At 42.7% G+C, this 15763-nt stretch overlaps 1 protein-coding gene across 2 annotated transcripts in view; it reads left to right on the top strand.

The window, feature by feature from the left end:
• Nucleotides 1-15763, top strand: part of RNF14 (ring finger protein 14) — a 243020-nt gene that overhangs the window by 78690 nt on the left and 148567 nt on the right. For both annotated transcript variants that reach the window (XM_053717169.1, XM_053717168.1), the window contains exon 2: nt 7513-7673. In XM_053717169.1, the coding sequence (XP_053573144.1) occupies nt 7520-7673 (154 nt within the window). In that variant the 5' untranslated portion in view covers nt 7513-7519. The remainder of the gene's footprint in view (nt 1-7512; nt 7674-15763) is intronic.

Genomic DNA, 15763 nt, shown 5'->3' with positions numbered 1-15763 from the left:
TCCTTGGAAGTATCATCCTGCCTATATCTTTCCGCCTCTAGTTCTTCTTCCAAGAGTGATTTCCAAGATTCTAAAGGAGCGTTCGTTTGTACTGCTGGTGGCCCCAGCATGGCCTCACAGGTTTTGGTATGCGGATCTTGTTCGGATGGCTTCTTGCCAACCTTGGACTCTTCCGTTAAGACCAGACTTTCTATCTCAAGGCCCATTTTTCCATCAGGATCTCAAATCATTAAATTTGAAGGTATGGAGATTGGACGCTTGATTCTTAGTCATAGAGGTTTCTCTGACTCCGCAATTAATACTATGTTACAGGCTCGTAAATCTGTGTCTAGGAAGATATATTATCGAGTCTGGAAGACTTTCATTTCTTGGTGTTCTTCTCATCAATTTTCCTGGCATTCTTTTAGAATTCCTAGAATTTTACAGTTTCTTCAGGATGGTCTGGATAAAGGTTTGTCTGCAAGTTCCTTGAAAGGACAAATTTCTGCTCTTTCTGTGCTGTTTCACAGAAAGATTGCTAATCTTCCTGATATTCATTGTTTTGTACAGGCTTTGGTTCGTATCAAACCTGTCATTAAGTCAATTTCTCCTCCTTGGAGTTTTAAATTTGGTTCTGGGAGCTCTACAAGCTCCTCCTTTTGAACCTATGCATTCTCTGGATATTAAATTACTTTCTTGGAAAGTTTTATTTCTTTTGGCCATCTCTTCTGCTAGAAGAGTTTCTGAGTTATCTGCTCTTTCTTGTGAATCTCCTTTTCTGATTTTTCATCAGGATAAGGCAGTGTTGCGGACTTCATTTAAATTTTTACCTAAGGTTGTGAATTCTAACAACATTAGTAGAGAAATTGTGGTTCCTTCATTGTGTCCTAATCCTAAGAATTCTAAGGAAAGATCTTTACATTCTTTGGATGTAGTAAGAGCTTTGAAATATTATGTTGAAGCTACTAAAGATTTCCGAAAGACTTCTAGTCTATTTGTTATCTTTTCTGGTTCTAGGAAAGGTCAAAAGGCCTCTGCCATTTCTTTGGCGTCTTGGTTAAAGTCTTTGATTCATCATGCTTATGTTGAGTCGGGTAGAACTCCGCCTCAAAGGATTACAGCTCATTTTACTAGGTCAGTTTCTACTTCCTGGGCGTTTAGGAATGAAGCTTCGGTTGATCAGATTTGCAAAGCAGCAACTTGGTCTTCTTTGCATACTTTTACTAAATTCTACCATTTTGATGTGTTTTCTTCTTCTGAAGCAGTTTTTGGTAGAAAAGTACTTCAGGCAGCTGTTTCAGTTTGATTCTTCTGCTTATAATTTTAGTTTTTTTCATTATAAGATTTAAACTTTGTTTGGGGTGTGGATTATTTTTCAGCGGAATTGGCTGTCTTTATTTTATCCCTCCCTCTCTAGTGACTCTTGCGTGGAAGTTCCACATCTTGGGTATTTATTATCCCATACGTCACTAGCTCATGGACTCTTGCTAATTACATGAAAGAAAACATAATTTATGTAAGAACTTACCTGATAAATTCATTTCTTTCATATTAGCAAGAGTCCATGAGACTCACCCTTTTTTTGTGGTGATTATGATTTTTTTGTATAAAGCACAACTATTCCAATTCCTTATTTTTGATGCTTTTGCACTTTTTTCTTATCACCCCACTTCTTGGCTATTCGTTTAACTGATTTGTGGGTGTGGTGAGGGGTGTATTTATAGGCATTTTGAGGTTTGGGAAACTTTGCCCCTCCTGGTAGGAATGTATATCCCATACGTCACTAGCTCATGGACTCTTGCTAATATGAAAGAAATGAATTTATCAGGTAAGTTCTTACATAAATTATGTTTTTTCACTGTTATTTCAAATTTTGTCAAAATGTGTTTCTCTTAACGGCACAGTAACGTTTTTTATATTGTTTGTTAACTTGCTTTAAAGTGTTTTCCAAGCTTGCTAGTCTCATTGCTAGTCTGTACAAACATGTCTGAAACAGAGGATACTTGTTCATTATGTTTAAAAGCCATGGTGGAGCCCCATAGGAGAATGTGTACTAAATGTATTGATTTCACCTTAAACAGTAAAGATCAGTCTTTATCTATAAAAGAATTGTCACCAGAGGGGTCTGTCGAGGGGGAAGTTATGCCGACTAACTCTCCCCACGTGTCGGACCCTTCGCCTCCCGCTCAAGGGACGCACGCTAATATGGTGCCAAGTACATCAGGGACGCCCATAGCGATTACTTTGCAGGACATGGCTGCAATCATGAATAATACCCTGACAGAGGTATTATCCAGATTGCCTGAATTGAGAGGCAAACGCGATAGCTCTGGGGTTAGACGAGATACAGACCGCGTAGATGCTGTAAGAGCCATGTCTGATACTGCGTCACAATATGCAGAACCTGAGGACGGAGAGCTTCAGTCTGTGGGTGACGTCTCTGAATCGGGGAGACCTGATTCAGAGATTTCTAATTTTAAATTTAAGCTTGAGAACCTCCGTGTATTGCTTGGGGAGGTATTAGCTGCTCTGAATGACTGTGACACAATTGCAGTGCCAGAGAAATTGTGTAGGCTGGATAATTACTATGCAGTGCCGGTGAGTACTGATGTTTTTCCAATACCTAAAAGGCTTACAGAAATTATTAGTAAGGAGTGGGATAGGCCCGGTGTGCCCTTTTCCCCACCTCCTATATTTAGAAAAATGTTTCCAATAGATGCCACTACACGGGACTTAGGGCAGACTGTCCCTAAGGTGGAGGGAGCAGTTTCTACTTTAGCAAAGCGTACCACTATCCCGGTTGAGGACAGTTGTGCTTTTTCAGATCCAATGGATAAAAAATTAGAGGGTTACCTTAAGAAAATGTTTATTCAACAAGGTTTTATTTTACAGCCCCTTGCATGCATTGCGCCTGTCACTGCTGCGGCGGCATTCTGGTTTGAGGCCCTGGAAGAGGCCATCCATACAGCTCCATTGACTGAAATTGTTGACAAGCTTAGAACTCTTAAGCTAGCTAACTCATTTGTTTCTGATGCCATTGTTCATTTGACTAAACTAACGGCTAAGAATTCCGGATTCGCCATCCAGGCGCGTAGGGCGCTATGGCTCAAATCCTGGTCAGCTGATGTGACTTCAAAGTCTAAATTACTCAACATTCCTTTCAAGGGGCAGACCTTATTCGGGCCTGGTTTGAAAGAAATTATTGCTGACATTACTGGAGGTAAGGGTCATACCCTTCCTCAGGACAGGGCCAAATCAAAGGCCAAACAGTCTAATTTTCGTGCCTTTCGAAATTTCAAGGCAGGTGCAGCATCAACTTCCTCTGCTTCAAAACAAGAGGGAACTTTTGCTCAATCCAAGCAGGCCTGGAAACCTAACCAGTCCTGGAACAAGGGCAAGCAGGCCAGAAAGCCTGCTGCTGCCTCTAAGACAGCATGAAGGAGCGGCCCCCTATCCAACAATGGATCTAGTAGGGGGCAGACTCTCTCTCTTCGCCCAGGCGTGGGCAAGAGATGTTCAGGATCCCTGGGCGTTGGAGATCATATCTCAGGGATATCGTCTGGACTTCAAAGCTTCTCCTCCACAAGGGAGATTTCACCTTTCAAGATTATCTGCAAACCAGATAAAAAAAGAGGCATTCCTAAGCTGCGTACAAGATCTCCTTGTAAGGGGAGTGATCCATCCAGTTCCGCGGACGGAACAAGGTCAGGGGTTTTATTCAAATCTGTTTGTGGTTCCCAAAAAAGAGGGAACCTTCAGACCAATTTTGGATTTAAAGATCCTAAACAAATTCCTCAGAGTTCCGTCATTCAAGATGGAAACTATTCGAACCATTTTACCCATGATCCAAGAGGGTCAGTACATGACCATAGTGGACTTAAAGGATGCCTACCTTCACATTCCGATTCACAAGAATCATCATCAGTTCCTGAGGTTTGCCTTTCTAGACAGGCATTACCAATTTGTAGCTCTTCCATTCGGGTTGGCTACAGCCCCAATAATTTTTACAAAGGTTCTGGGCTCACTTCTGGCGGTCCTAAGACCGCGAGGCATAGCGGTGGCTCCTTACCTGGACGACATCCTGATACAGGCGTCAAGCTTTCAAATTGCCAAATCTCATACAGAGATAGTTCTGGCATTCCTGAGGTCGCATGGGTGGAAAGTGAACGAAGAAAAGAGTTCTCTATCTCCTCTCACGAGGGTTTCCTTCCTAGGGACTAATAGATTCTGTAGAAATGAAAATTTACTTGACGGAGTCCAGGTTATCAAAACTTCTAAATGCTTGCTGTGTTCTTCACTCCATTCCGCGCCCCACGGTGGCTCAGTGCATGGAAGTAATCGGCTTAATGGTAGCGGCGATGGACATAGTGCCATTCGCGCGCCTGCATCTCACACCGCTGCAATTATGCATGCTCAGTCAGTGGAATGGGGATTACACAGATTTGTCCCCTCTACTAAATCTGGATCGGGAAACCAGAGATTCTCTTCTCTGGTGGTTATCTCGGGCCCATCTGTCCAAAGGTATGACCTTTCGCAGACCAGATTGGACAATTGTAACAACAGATGCCAGCCTTCTAGGTTGGGGTGCAGTCTGGAACTCCCTGAAGGCTCAGGGTTCATGGACTCAGGAGGAGAAACTCCTCCCAATAAATATTCTGGAGTTAAGAGCAATATTCAATGCTCTTCTGGCTTGGCCTCAGTTAGCAACACTGAGGTTCATCAGATTTCAGTCGGACAACATCACGACTGTGGCTTACATCAACCATCAAGGGGGAACCAGGAGTTCCCTAGCGATGTCAGAAGTCTCCAAGATAATTCGCTGGGCAGAGACTCACTCTTGCCACCTGTCAGCGATCCATATCCCAGGTGTAGAGAACTGGGAGGCGGATTTTCTAAGTCGTCAGACTTTTCATCCGGGGGAATGGGAACTCCATCTGGAGGTGTTTCTCATGGCGTCTCGCCAGAACGCCAAGCTTCCTTGTTACGGATCCAGGTCTAGGGACCCAAAAGCGGCACTGATAGTTGCTCTAGCAGCGCCTTGGTTCTTCAACCTGGCTTATGTGTTTCCACCGTTTCCTCTGCTCCCTCGTCTGATTGCCAAAATCAAACAGGAAAGAGCATCGGTGATATTGTTAGCGCCTGCGTGGCCACGCAGGACCTGGTATGCAGACCTAGTGGACATGTCATCCTTTCCACCATGGACTCTGCCTCTGAGACAAGACCTTCTAATACAAGGTCCTTTCAATCATCCAAATCTACTTTCTCTGAGACTGACTGCATGGAGATTGAACGCTTGATTCTATCAAAGCGTGGCTTTTCCGAGTCAGTAATTGATACCTTAATACAGGCACGAAAGCCTGTCACCAGGAAAATTTACCACAAGATATGGCGTAAATATCTTCATTGGTGTGAATCCAAGAATTACTCATGGAGTAGGGTTAGGATTCCTAGGATATTGTCCTTCCTCCAAGAGGGTTTGGACAAAGGGTTATCAGCTAGTTCTTTAAAGGGACAGATTTCTGCTCTGTCTATTCTTTTACACAAGCAACTGGCAGAAGTTCCAGACGTTCAGGCATTTTGTCAGGCTTTAGTTAGAATTAAGCCTGTGTTTAAACCTGTTGCTCCTCCATGGAGCTTAAACTTGGTTCTTAAAGTTCTTCAAGGGGTTCCGTTTGAACCCCTTCATTCTATTGATATCAAACTTCTTTCATGGAAAGTTCTTTTTCTGATGGCTATTTCCTCGGCTCAAAGAGTCTCGGAGTTATCTGCCTTACATTGTGATTCTCCTTATCTGATCTTTCATTCAGATAAAGTTGTTCTGCGTACAAAACCTGGGTTTTTACCTAAGGTGGTTTCTAACAAGAATATCAATCAAGAGATTGTTGTTCCATCATTATGTCCTAATCCTTCTTCAAAGAAGGAACGTCTTTTGCATAATCTAGACGTAGTCCGTGCCTTGAAGTTTTACTTACATGCTGCTAAAGATTTTCGCCAAACATCTAACCTGTTTGTTGTTTACTCTGGACAGAGGAGAGGTCAGAAGGCCTCGGCAACCTCTCTTTTTGGCTTCGGAGTATAATCCGTTTAGCCTATGAGACTGCTGGACAGCAGCCTCCTGAAAGGATTACAGCTCATTCTACTAGAGCTGTGGCTTCCACCTGGGCGTTTAAAAATGAGGCCTCTGTTGAACAGATTTGCAAGGCCGCAACTTGGTCTTCGCTTCATACTTTTTCCAAATTTTCCAAATTTGATACTTTTGCTTCTTCGGAGGCTGTTTTTGGGAGAAAGGTTCTACAGGCAGTGGTTCCTTCCGTTTAAGTTCCTGCCTTGTCCCTCCCATCATCCATGTACTTTAGCTTTGGTATTGGTATCCCACAAGTAATGGATGATCCGTGGACTGGATACACTTAACAAGAGAAAACATAATTTATGCTTACCTGATAAATGTATTTCTCTTGTAGTGTATCCAGTCCACGGCCCGCCCTTTCCTTTTCAGGCAGGTCTAAATTTTAATTAAACTACAGTCACCACTGCACCCTATGGTTTCTCCTTTCTCGGCTTGTTTCGGTCGAATGACTGGATATGGCAGTGAGGGGAGGAGCTATATAGCTGCTTTGCTGTGGGTGATCCTCTTGCAACTTCCTGTTGGGAAGGAGAATTTCCCACAAGTAATGGATGATCCGTGGACTGGATACACTACAAGAGAAATAAATGTATCAGGTAAGCATAAATTATGTTTTTGCGCTTGTTATCTGATAAAAGACAATGAGATGTTAGCCTTGAGAAGTCAACAGGTGCATTTCTTGTTTTGAGAATTTTAAATTGCTAAATGTCAGGAAAAGGGGACAAAATAAATAATGAAACTATATTGCAGAGTTGTTTCATTACTCACAACTAAACATTTCATATATAAATATCAAGGTGTTTACTGTCCCTTTAAGTAAACATTAAAATTATTTTTTTTTCTTTCTTTCTAAATACAGCATCCATAAATGTATTTAAACTGATCACTTCTGATCAAATTAATACTATTCTATTCCGTAAATGGAAAGTCTAGTCAAAATTAAACTTTCATGATTCAGATAGGGCATACAATTTTAAACAACTTTCCAATTTACTTTAATCATAAAATTTGTTTGTTTGTTATTCTTTGTTGAAAGCTAAACCTTGGTAGGCTCACATGCTAATTTATAAGCACTTGAAGGCCGCCTCTTATCTCACTGCATTTTGAAAACTTTTCACAGGTAGTTCATGTGTGCCGTGTAGATAACATTGTGCTCACGCCCGTGGAGTTACTAATGAGAAGGCACTGATTAGCTAAAATGTAAAAATAACTGAAATAAGGGGGCAGTCTGCAGAGACATAGATACAAGATAATCACAGAGGTAAAAAGTATATTAATATAACAGTGTTGGTTATGCAATGTGTAATAAAGGGGTTATCTATCTTTTTGTAAACAATAACAATTCTGGAGTAGACTGTCCCTTTAAGCCTAGAACATTAATATTGTGGTGTTGGATCTATATCTCACAGCAACCAGATGTCATCAGAAGACAGTGAATCTCAGAAGGATGAACTGCTTGCTCTTGCTAGTATCTTTCCTGAAGATGAATTCAAAAGAGAAGAGACCGCACAGGGAGGAGAGATGAGAGTGTGTCTGGAATTACCTTCAAATTTTAAAATCTTTTTGAATGGTGAGTTTTATATATTCTGTATAATGGTGAGTGTAGAAGGTAATCATGAGAAAAAATATTACCAAAGAAATATAAGTTGTAATGAATTATAATTACTTTATGAAGAAGAGCAATATAGTATAATAACTAATAAGTAGGTGCTATAACCATGAAAGCACATATGTATTACCTTAAAGGGATAGTATAGTCAAAATTAAACTTTCACGATTCAAATAGAGCATTCAATTTTAAGCAATTTTCTAATTTACTCCTATTATATTATCTTAGCAGCCAGCCCATTTTTAGTACATCACCTGGGTAGTGCTTTCTGATTGGTGTCTAAATGAAGCCATCCAGTCAGCAAGCGCTACCCAGGTGCTGAACCAAAAAATGGGCCGTCTCCTAAGCTTAAATTCCAGCTTTTTAAAAATAAAGATACAAAGAGAACAAAGAAAAATTGATAATAGGAGTAAATTAGAAAGTTGCTTAAAATTGCATGCTCTATCTGAATAATGAAATTTTCATTTTGACTAGACTGTCCCTTTAAGGGGGGCAAAATCATAAAACCTTTATTGCACTCTAGGAAAATTCATGTATTATTTTTTCATATTTTAATGTTCTGGAAAAAAAAATGATAAACATTGTACATGTTCCTCTCTATCACCTTATTACATAAAAACACTTTATAAAGGGGGGCGGAGCCGACCAGGAAAGCTGATGACCGTAAAAGTTTAATGCTCTGCAAGAAAAAGCACAATAGGGGTTATTCACAGCCACATATGCGACTGTAATCGGACATAAATGCCTTCCAAGACCGTCTGAGCAATGACCGGGTAGATCATCAACTTACAGAGACACTGTGATGACAGTGGAAGGTGAGACCAGAGTTTGAGGCCTGCACCTCGCGGTACATGAACAATTACAAAGGGGGTAAACAGTGGGACACTAAGCTGACACATCTATCATCCGGCTTACACGGACACTGGACCCACATGTGAGTGCCTCAACACATAAACCCCACAACCTCACCCACATACGATCCGTCCTAACAGATCCCAACCCCCCACTCGGACATAGCAACCAACCTATATAAGTAACCGCAGGGGGTAATGGATCTTTAATGGGACATCAAAATAGAGGTGGATCTGAAGTCTGCTCTGCAGACCAGGAAGTGCGCTACAACTCACAGAGAGACACAGAAGTTGGCGGTTGAACTAAACAGACTAGCTCACATGAATAACCGGAGACTGTAGGGCTATTTGGTGTTTAAGTCATATATAGAGGAGCATAAACCTTTCCTATAAAGCGTATAAAAAAGGATAAACTGACTTAAGCCAGACCTCAGGGCACCCGCAATGGTGAGACTGTGTATATAGCCTGGTCCTAAAGAAGCACACACACAGAAGTACACTTAACTGCCTGAACTAATAAATCGAAAGAAGGGCACGTTGAAAACACCCTGCTACATTATACTCCGGCAGCAGGGACTTCTGCTCCATCAGCTAAAGAGCCACTGATCATACATCTGGAGCTTTGCATAAGTTCAAAAATTGTAATATGTCTTCCAAGAAGCTGAATAAGATTGCTAAAAGACCTAAATCATCAAAACAAGGTACATCCTCGAGCACCGGGATGAACAATTATTTTAAGGCGTTGCACTTGGCAATACCAGATGAAACGCAGTCCAACTCTTCCATTGAAGATCCCCCTTGAAACCACAGATTTGGATGCAGAGGCCACAGTAACAAGAGGGACCTAAAAGAGTTGCTGACAAAAGCGGACTTTGCATCTTTCCTGAAAGTCTTCTGATAAAAGAGGGACTTGCAGAGGTGAAAAAGGATGTTGCTGGGGAGGTGGGGGGGGGAAGGGTGGAATACCTAGAGGAACAAGCAGAATCACAAATGGCAGACTCCAACTTGCTTACTAGAAAAGTTGCCACACAAGAATCTCAAATTGCATTTCTCCAGACATAATTGGAGGATCTAGATAACCGGGGAAGGAGGCAGAATCTGCGTATTAGAGGTATACCAGAAGAAATCAACAATACCCAACTCCCCACCTATCTTCAACAACTATTCCAGACGCTGCTAGACAATCCACAGCTCAACATTCTACCTATGGATAGAGCTCACAGAACCCTTCAACCACCGCCTAAACCCAATGATCCTCCGAGGGACGTGGTGATCAAGTTCCATAGATACACACATATAAGGGATCTGCATTACAGATTTTCGCAGACCTGAGTCCGCTTACCCTCCAGAACCAAAGAGAAACAAGATACCTTACATTTCAGAGAACTGGGAATCCAATATAGATGGGGTTTTCCCTTTCGGTTAATGGTCCTGAAGAACCACAAAGTAATTGTATACCGCTCGCTGGAAGATTTGGAGGACTTCTGTGGTCAACTTGGAATTCCTGTGCCTGCCTTGTCGGAGGAAGACAAAAAAGCTAGGTCTTCATCAGAGCAACCCCCGAAGCAGCAACATCAGTCATGTACAAAAGAAGAAGGCGAAACTGTCCTCCCCGGTGGTGGCTGTGGACCCCTTGCCTACTGCATACACCTGAGGGGGGGCTAGCATCACTATGTTTGCTCCTGGGACTCTTGCTATCCCCCCAATGTGAGTAACTGCAATTAAAGAAGACTTAAGTAAAAATATATGTTTATTGTTTTTCACATCTGGGTTGGGATTTTCCTGAAAGTACTCAGGTTTGATTGTGTGGATGTATGCCTAAACCCAATAAGTTTGTAGTCTACCGCATAATGCGGCCTAGCTGCCAATCCCCTGCCTAGATGGCTTTTTCATGATCTGCCTGCTCAATATGTTCAGTATGTTTAATGTTTAAGGTTATAATGTTTAGTTTATGTCGTAATTTTATATCATTCTCGTATGACTCCCTTATTGTGAGTATTTACCCTTAAGGTAACTGATGACCTCCACTTATGCCTGCCCCATTGGTAGGCAATTGTTTTGTTCAAATAACTTTGCATGTTTACTTACTGTATGCCACTCTGTCATGAGACATGAGGGGGGAACTGATGAAACATAAAGCTTTTATCAAATCATCTAGACCGAAATATTATAAAAGCATTCTTGCAACCTTACATAAAGCTGAAATGGATCACAAAATATCCCCACAAAATCAAGTTATATTAGAGGAGTTAACAAAGGCCAGAGGAGAGGTTAATACATTTTTCCACCAGGAAGCTCAAAAACATGCTCTATTCTTTAAGAAAAAGTACTATATTGGGGGTAACAAAGCTGGTACCTAGCTCCTAGCCAGGGCCCTGAAGCACAGAGTAGCGCAGAACCAAATTCACCAAATAGATAACACACAAGGTGAAGTGATAAGGGACCACAAAGCCATAGCAAACACCTTTAAAAAATTATGAGAACTTATATAATTTGTCCAAATCACAACATATCATCTCTACAGATGCAATTGATACATCTTCTAACCTCCTTTCAGCAGATTGACCGAACTGGCCAATTGCCTTCTTGAATGCCTGTTGGTCCATATCTCTGTCATTCTGAAACCCGGGAAACCAGATCACTTAGTAGGCAATTACAGACCAATCTCATTGCTAAACACCGACGTGAAGCTATATGCTAAAATTCTGGCAAAAAGGCTTAATCGGGTCTTACCCCTACTAATCTACTCAGATCAAGTGGGTTTTGTCCCTGGCAGGGAGGCCAGGAACAATAGCGTAAGAACCCAACAACTGATCGATTACGCCACACACGCCAAGTTAGACATGGTATTAATATCACTAGACGCCGAAAAAGCGTTTGACCGCTTGAACTGGTCATTCCTTGACGCCACATTAAGAAAGATAGGGAAAATCATGTTACAACGCATATATAGTCTATACTCTAACCCAACCGCCCAAATCAAACTAAACGGGGTACTACCCGATAGCTTTGATATACATAACGGCACACGGCAGGGGTGCCCATTGTCTCCATTGCTGTTTATTATATGCATGGAGACACTGGCATCCAAAATTAGACAAAATCCAAACATAAAAGGTGTACCGAAAGGGACGAATGACTATAAATTATCATTATATGCAGACGACGTGCTGCTCAAACTTTCTAACCCACAAAAATCTATCCCGGCAGTCCTGGAGGAGCTAGACGCTTTCTGTATAGTTTCCCACTTTTCCGTAAACAAATTAAAATCTGAAATCCTTAATGTCACCCTTTCAGACCAAGATTTTCAAACCATTTTGAATATATGTCCCTTTAAGCCACAGAAATCAACAATCAAATATCTAGGGATTCATCTCTCACCGAAACCCACCATAGCGTTCAAACTAAATTATTCCCATTAACTTACTACAATTCTAAAAGACATAGAATCGTGGGAAACCTGCACATTCTCGTGGTGGGGTAAAATCCAGGTTTTTAAAATGAATCTACTCCCCAGAATTCTCTATATTTTACAAGCAACCCCAGTCAAGCTCCCTAATACTTAACTCACTAAATTACAAAACACCATAAATAGGTATGTGTGGGGTAGGATAAGACCACGGATTAATAAAAAAAAAACATGTATAGACAATTGGGAGGAGGGTTGGGCCTACCTGACATCTGCACTTATTACCATGCAATTGGTCTTCAAAGGGTCTTAGACTGGCATAGAAACAGTACAAATAAATCCTGGATCTCGATTGACTCACACATTCTTAAGGCTCCAACACCTGGAGCCTTATGTTGGCTCAAACATACACACAGACCTCCCTGGCTGCCTGCCTTCCCCTCATTACAGAATGTATTTACAGTATGGGATATGTTGATCCACAAATGGCCGGCCATCTCCACCTCAAGGTCCCCCCTCTCACCCATCTCGCCGAACGCAGAGTTAGTGGGAGGCGTAGAAACTGCTAGACAGCCTATAGCAGAGTTGGGCAAGAGGTAGATTGCGGTCTACCAGTGGACCGCGAGTGAATTTTGAGGTGACCGTCTGGAAGATTTCATAAGTCTGTATAATAAGAGAAACATTTCTCACACATCTAAATTATGAGTGAAGAGCCTTGTCTCCGTAGATATATAAGAAATGTTTCTCTTATGCAGACTTTTGAAATCGACTATGAGTCTATGACGGCGGTGTACTTCAGCATGCGGGACGCGACTGTAGCTGAATTCGCTGCCCCTGCTTTGGTTACTGCCTGTCCCAAACTCTCCTACTTTTTGTCTCAAGAGCGGTCAGTCCATAGTACAGACTCTTCATACGCCAGGCTGAGATGCTGCTCGGTATCCCTGGGTTTGGCAGTTCCAGGTCCTGCTCTGTCTGATATTCTGCTTCTACTTTCTAGTTCTGTCCTCCGTTACTTGTCACCAGGCTCTGCTAGGTGAATGGTCTGGTAGTGTTTTTTTCCCAGGGTCTGTTACTCCCCCTCAGATTTTTTTACTTACTCTGTTCCAAGCTTTGTTGCTGTTCTCTGATACTTTCTCTGACACACTAATATTAGCTATACTTTGTGCTAGTTCCTGCAGCTTTCTGTCCCCAGAATTTGTTGTCACCAAATTGTGCAGGTCAGTGCTGTTGCTTTTATACCAGTCTTTGGTTGCTGTGTAAGGCGGTACAGAGCCTGCAGGTCCTGCTGCTGTCACTGTCCCAACTCTGTGCAATAGTCTTCAGCTAGTATCGGACGGATGGAGAGCAGCCAACAGGACCTGCCCCTAATAAACCTGACATGGTGTCCAGCCAATAAAATTAATTTGTAGAATGAGTCTGTCTATGATTGAATAGTTCATTGTCATTGTTTTACCTGAGCTCTGGGTTTCCCATGTGTTCCAGGCTTGACTACTCCGCTAGCCCTAGACTCGAGCCGTCTTGATTGTGCGGTACACAGATAAGGTTGCTTGATGGTCCCGGCGTGACGTAAAGAGAGAGCTCTCGCAGTAAGTAAAGAGCGTGGCTATTTTTATTATTAAAGAGCTCGGCTGATTTTGTGGCAAAAATAAAATGTTCAGCCAGCAGGTCCTATTTGTGGGAAAAATACAATTTTCAGCCAGCGACTGGTGTTTTTTTTTTTTTTTTTTAGTTGGGTGACCACGTCACTTGGAATAAAATTACAGGTAGTCCTTGCCTTACAAAAGTCTGCCCACCCCTGGCCTATAGGGTACAGGGAACTGGGTTACACTATCCCCATTTACAAGTTATTAGTGCCCTCACTTGGTCACCCTGGCTTGTAGGTATGAAGGTACAAGGACGTCAGAGACATACTGTGACAAGACCAATCTCGCCACTGTGCCTTGGAGGTCCTGTTATGGAACATTCTTTGGGCTGGAGGTACATGGGCTTAAGGATACCCAGAGACTGCATGGAAATATGGAATTTTATATGCTGGATACCCCATGTACTTTCATAACTCTGTCTTATGCCTATGTCACCCTGTATCCATAAATACAGGATGGGTACAGTACAGGGTGTGAGTGCACCTTTTGGGAGCAATTGTGACTCTATAAACCAAGTGGGCATAAAAGACTTTATAGCTAATAAGAACTGTTCCTATATTCAGTAATAAGATGTATTCTATGTATGTTTCAGATCTGATTGTGTCTCAGGAGTCTGTCTGGGTAAACTGATTGTGTCCTTGTGTGATTATGTTAACTAGACTGGCCAATATCAGATTGTCTGAGTAAACGTTCTTTCCCAGTAAATTAACTTAATGTGTTAATCTGTTTTACCTGTGAATAGACAATTGTTAGAGGTTTGATGCATTGTTCATATGTTTGCTTTACTGTTAAACCAATGCCCTCTGTAACCTGAAGCCAGGGTGTATAAATCTGTGTGCTGCCTTCAAATAAAGTAGTTATTCTTTTTTAAACCTGAAAGGTGGAGCTTGGTCTCATGTTTGCAGGGAAACTGGCTGGGTTTGTGAATTGCTGATTCCCTATGCAGGACGTTGTTCCCTGGTATTAACCCTTGGTACACTGTTGGTACTGTAACATTGGTGGCAGCGACGGGATGAACCTTATCGCCCAGAAGAGCAACTACACAAGCCAGTAACCTCAGGAAGAGGGGGATTATTACAATACTGACTAAGATGGAAAAGAGAAAAGTAAATTTTGCAGCTTTTAAAAACTTCCTGGAAACAGAAGGAGAGATTGATGGGTACCTTGCGGATTTTGAGAGGCAATGTGCACTACACAAGGTACCCGCAGAGGACTGGGTCACGATATTATCTGGAAAATTATCCGGCCGGGCCAGAGAGGCTTTTCGGGCCATTCCAGATGAGGAAGTCAGGGATTATAATACTGTAAAAGAGGCTCTGCTCTCCAGGTATGCGGTTACACCAGAGGCATACCGGAGACGGTTCAGAGACACTGTTAAATTAGCTGGAGATTCCTACCTTGAGTGGGCATGTAAGGTGCACCGCACAGCAGCTCACTGGATAGCGGGGTGCCAAGCCATATCTGGGGAAGAGGTGCTGCAGCTATTCCTGTTGGAACATTGCTTCGACAAATTACCCGCAGGAGTTCGAGAGTGGGTTCGGGACCGTAAACCCTCCACCCTGCAGGAAGCGGCTCGCTTGGCAGATGAGTATACGGATGCCCGCAAACTGGACACTGCTACCACTAAGCCCCCTGCTAGAGTGGAGTACAGACCCCCAGTCACCCCAGCAGCTGCCAGTTACCAAACCCCGGCACACCACTATACCACACGGCCTCCGGCCACGAACTACCCTCAGAGAGCCCTGCGGTGCTACTCACAACCTATTCGGTGCTTTAGATGTAAGCAACTAGGGCACAAAAGACCAGAGTGTCCCCTAAACGCAGCGAACCAAGCGCAGTCCTGGAGAAGACCCGCCGGCGGAATCCCACGTAATCCTCAGCCTGCGGCCCGCTACGTAGAGGCGCAAGAATGCTGGAGCATCCTACATGAGGCAGACCTTGTGCAAGCTGCCCACCGGAATAACCGGCAACTGGTTAAAGTGAATGGGAAGAAGGTCAGTGGTCTACGGGATACTGGTGCTACCATGACCTTGCTTCAAAAGAACTTGGTGTCTGAGAAACAGTACACTGGAGACACTGTGGCTGTGAGGGTAGCAGGGGGCGATGTGTTCAGCCTACCTGTTGCCAGGGTACATTTGGATTGGGGAG

This window comes from Bombina bombina, chromosome 6 (genome assembly GCF_027579735.1).
Source record: "Bombina bombina isolate aBomBom1 chromosome 6, aBomBom1.pri, whole genome shotgun sequence".
In the NCBI taxonomy this organism is placed as follows: Eukaryota; Metazoa; Chordata; class Amphibia; order Anura; family Bombinatoridae; genus Bombina; species Bombina bombina.
The sequence above is the reverse complement of the archived record's forward strand: the minus strand, read 5'-3'. Positions and strand labels throughout refer to the sequence as shown.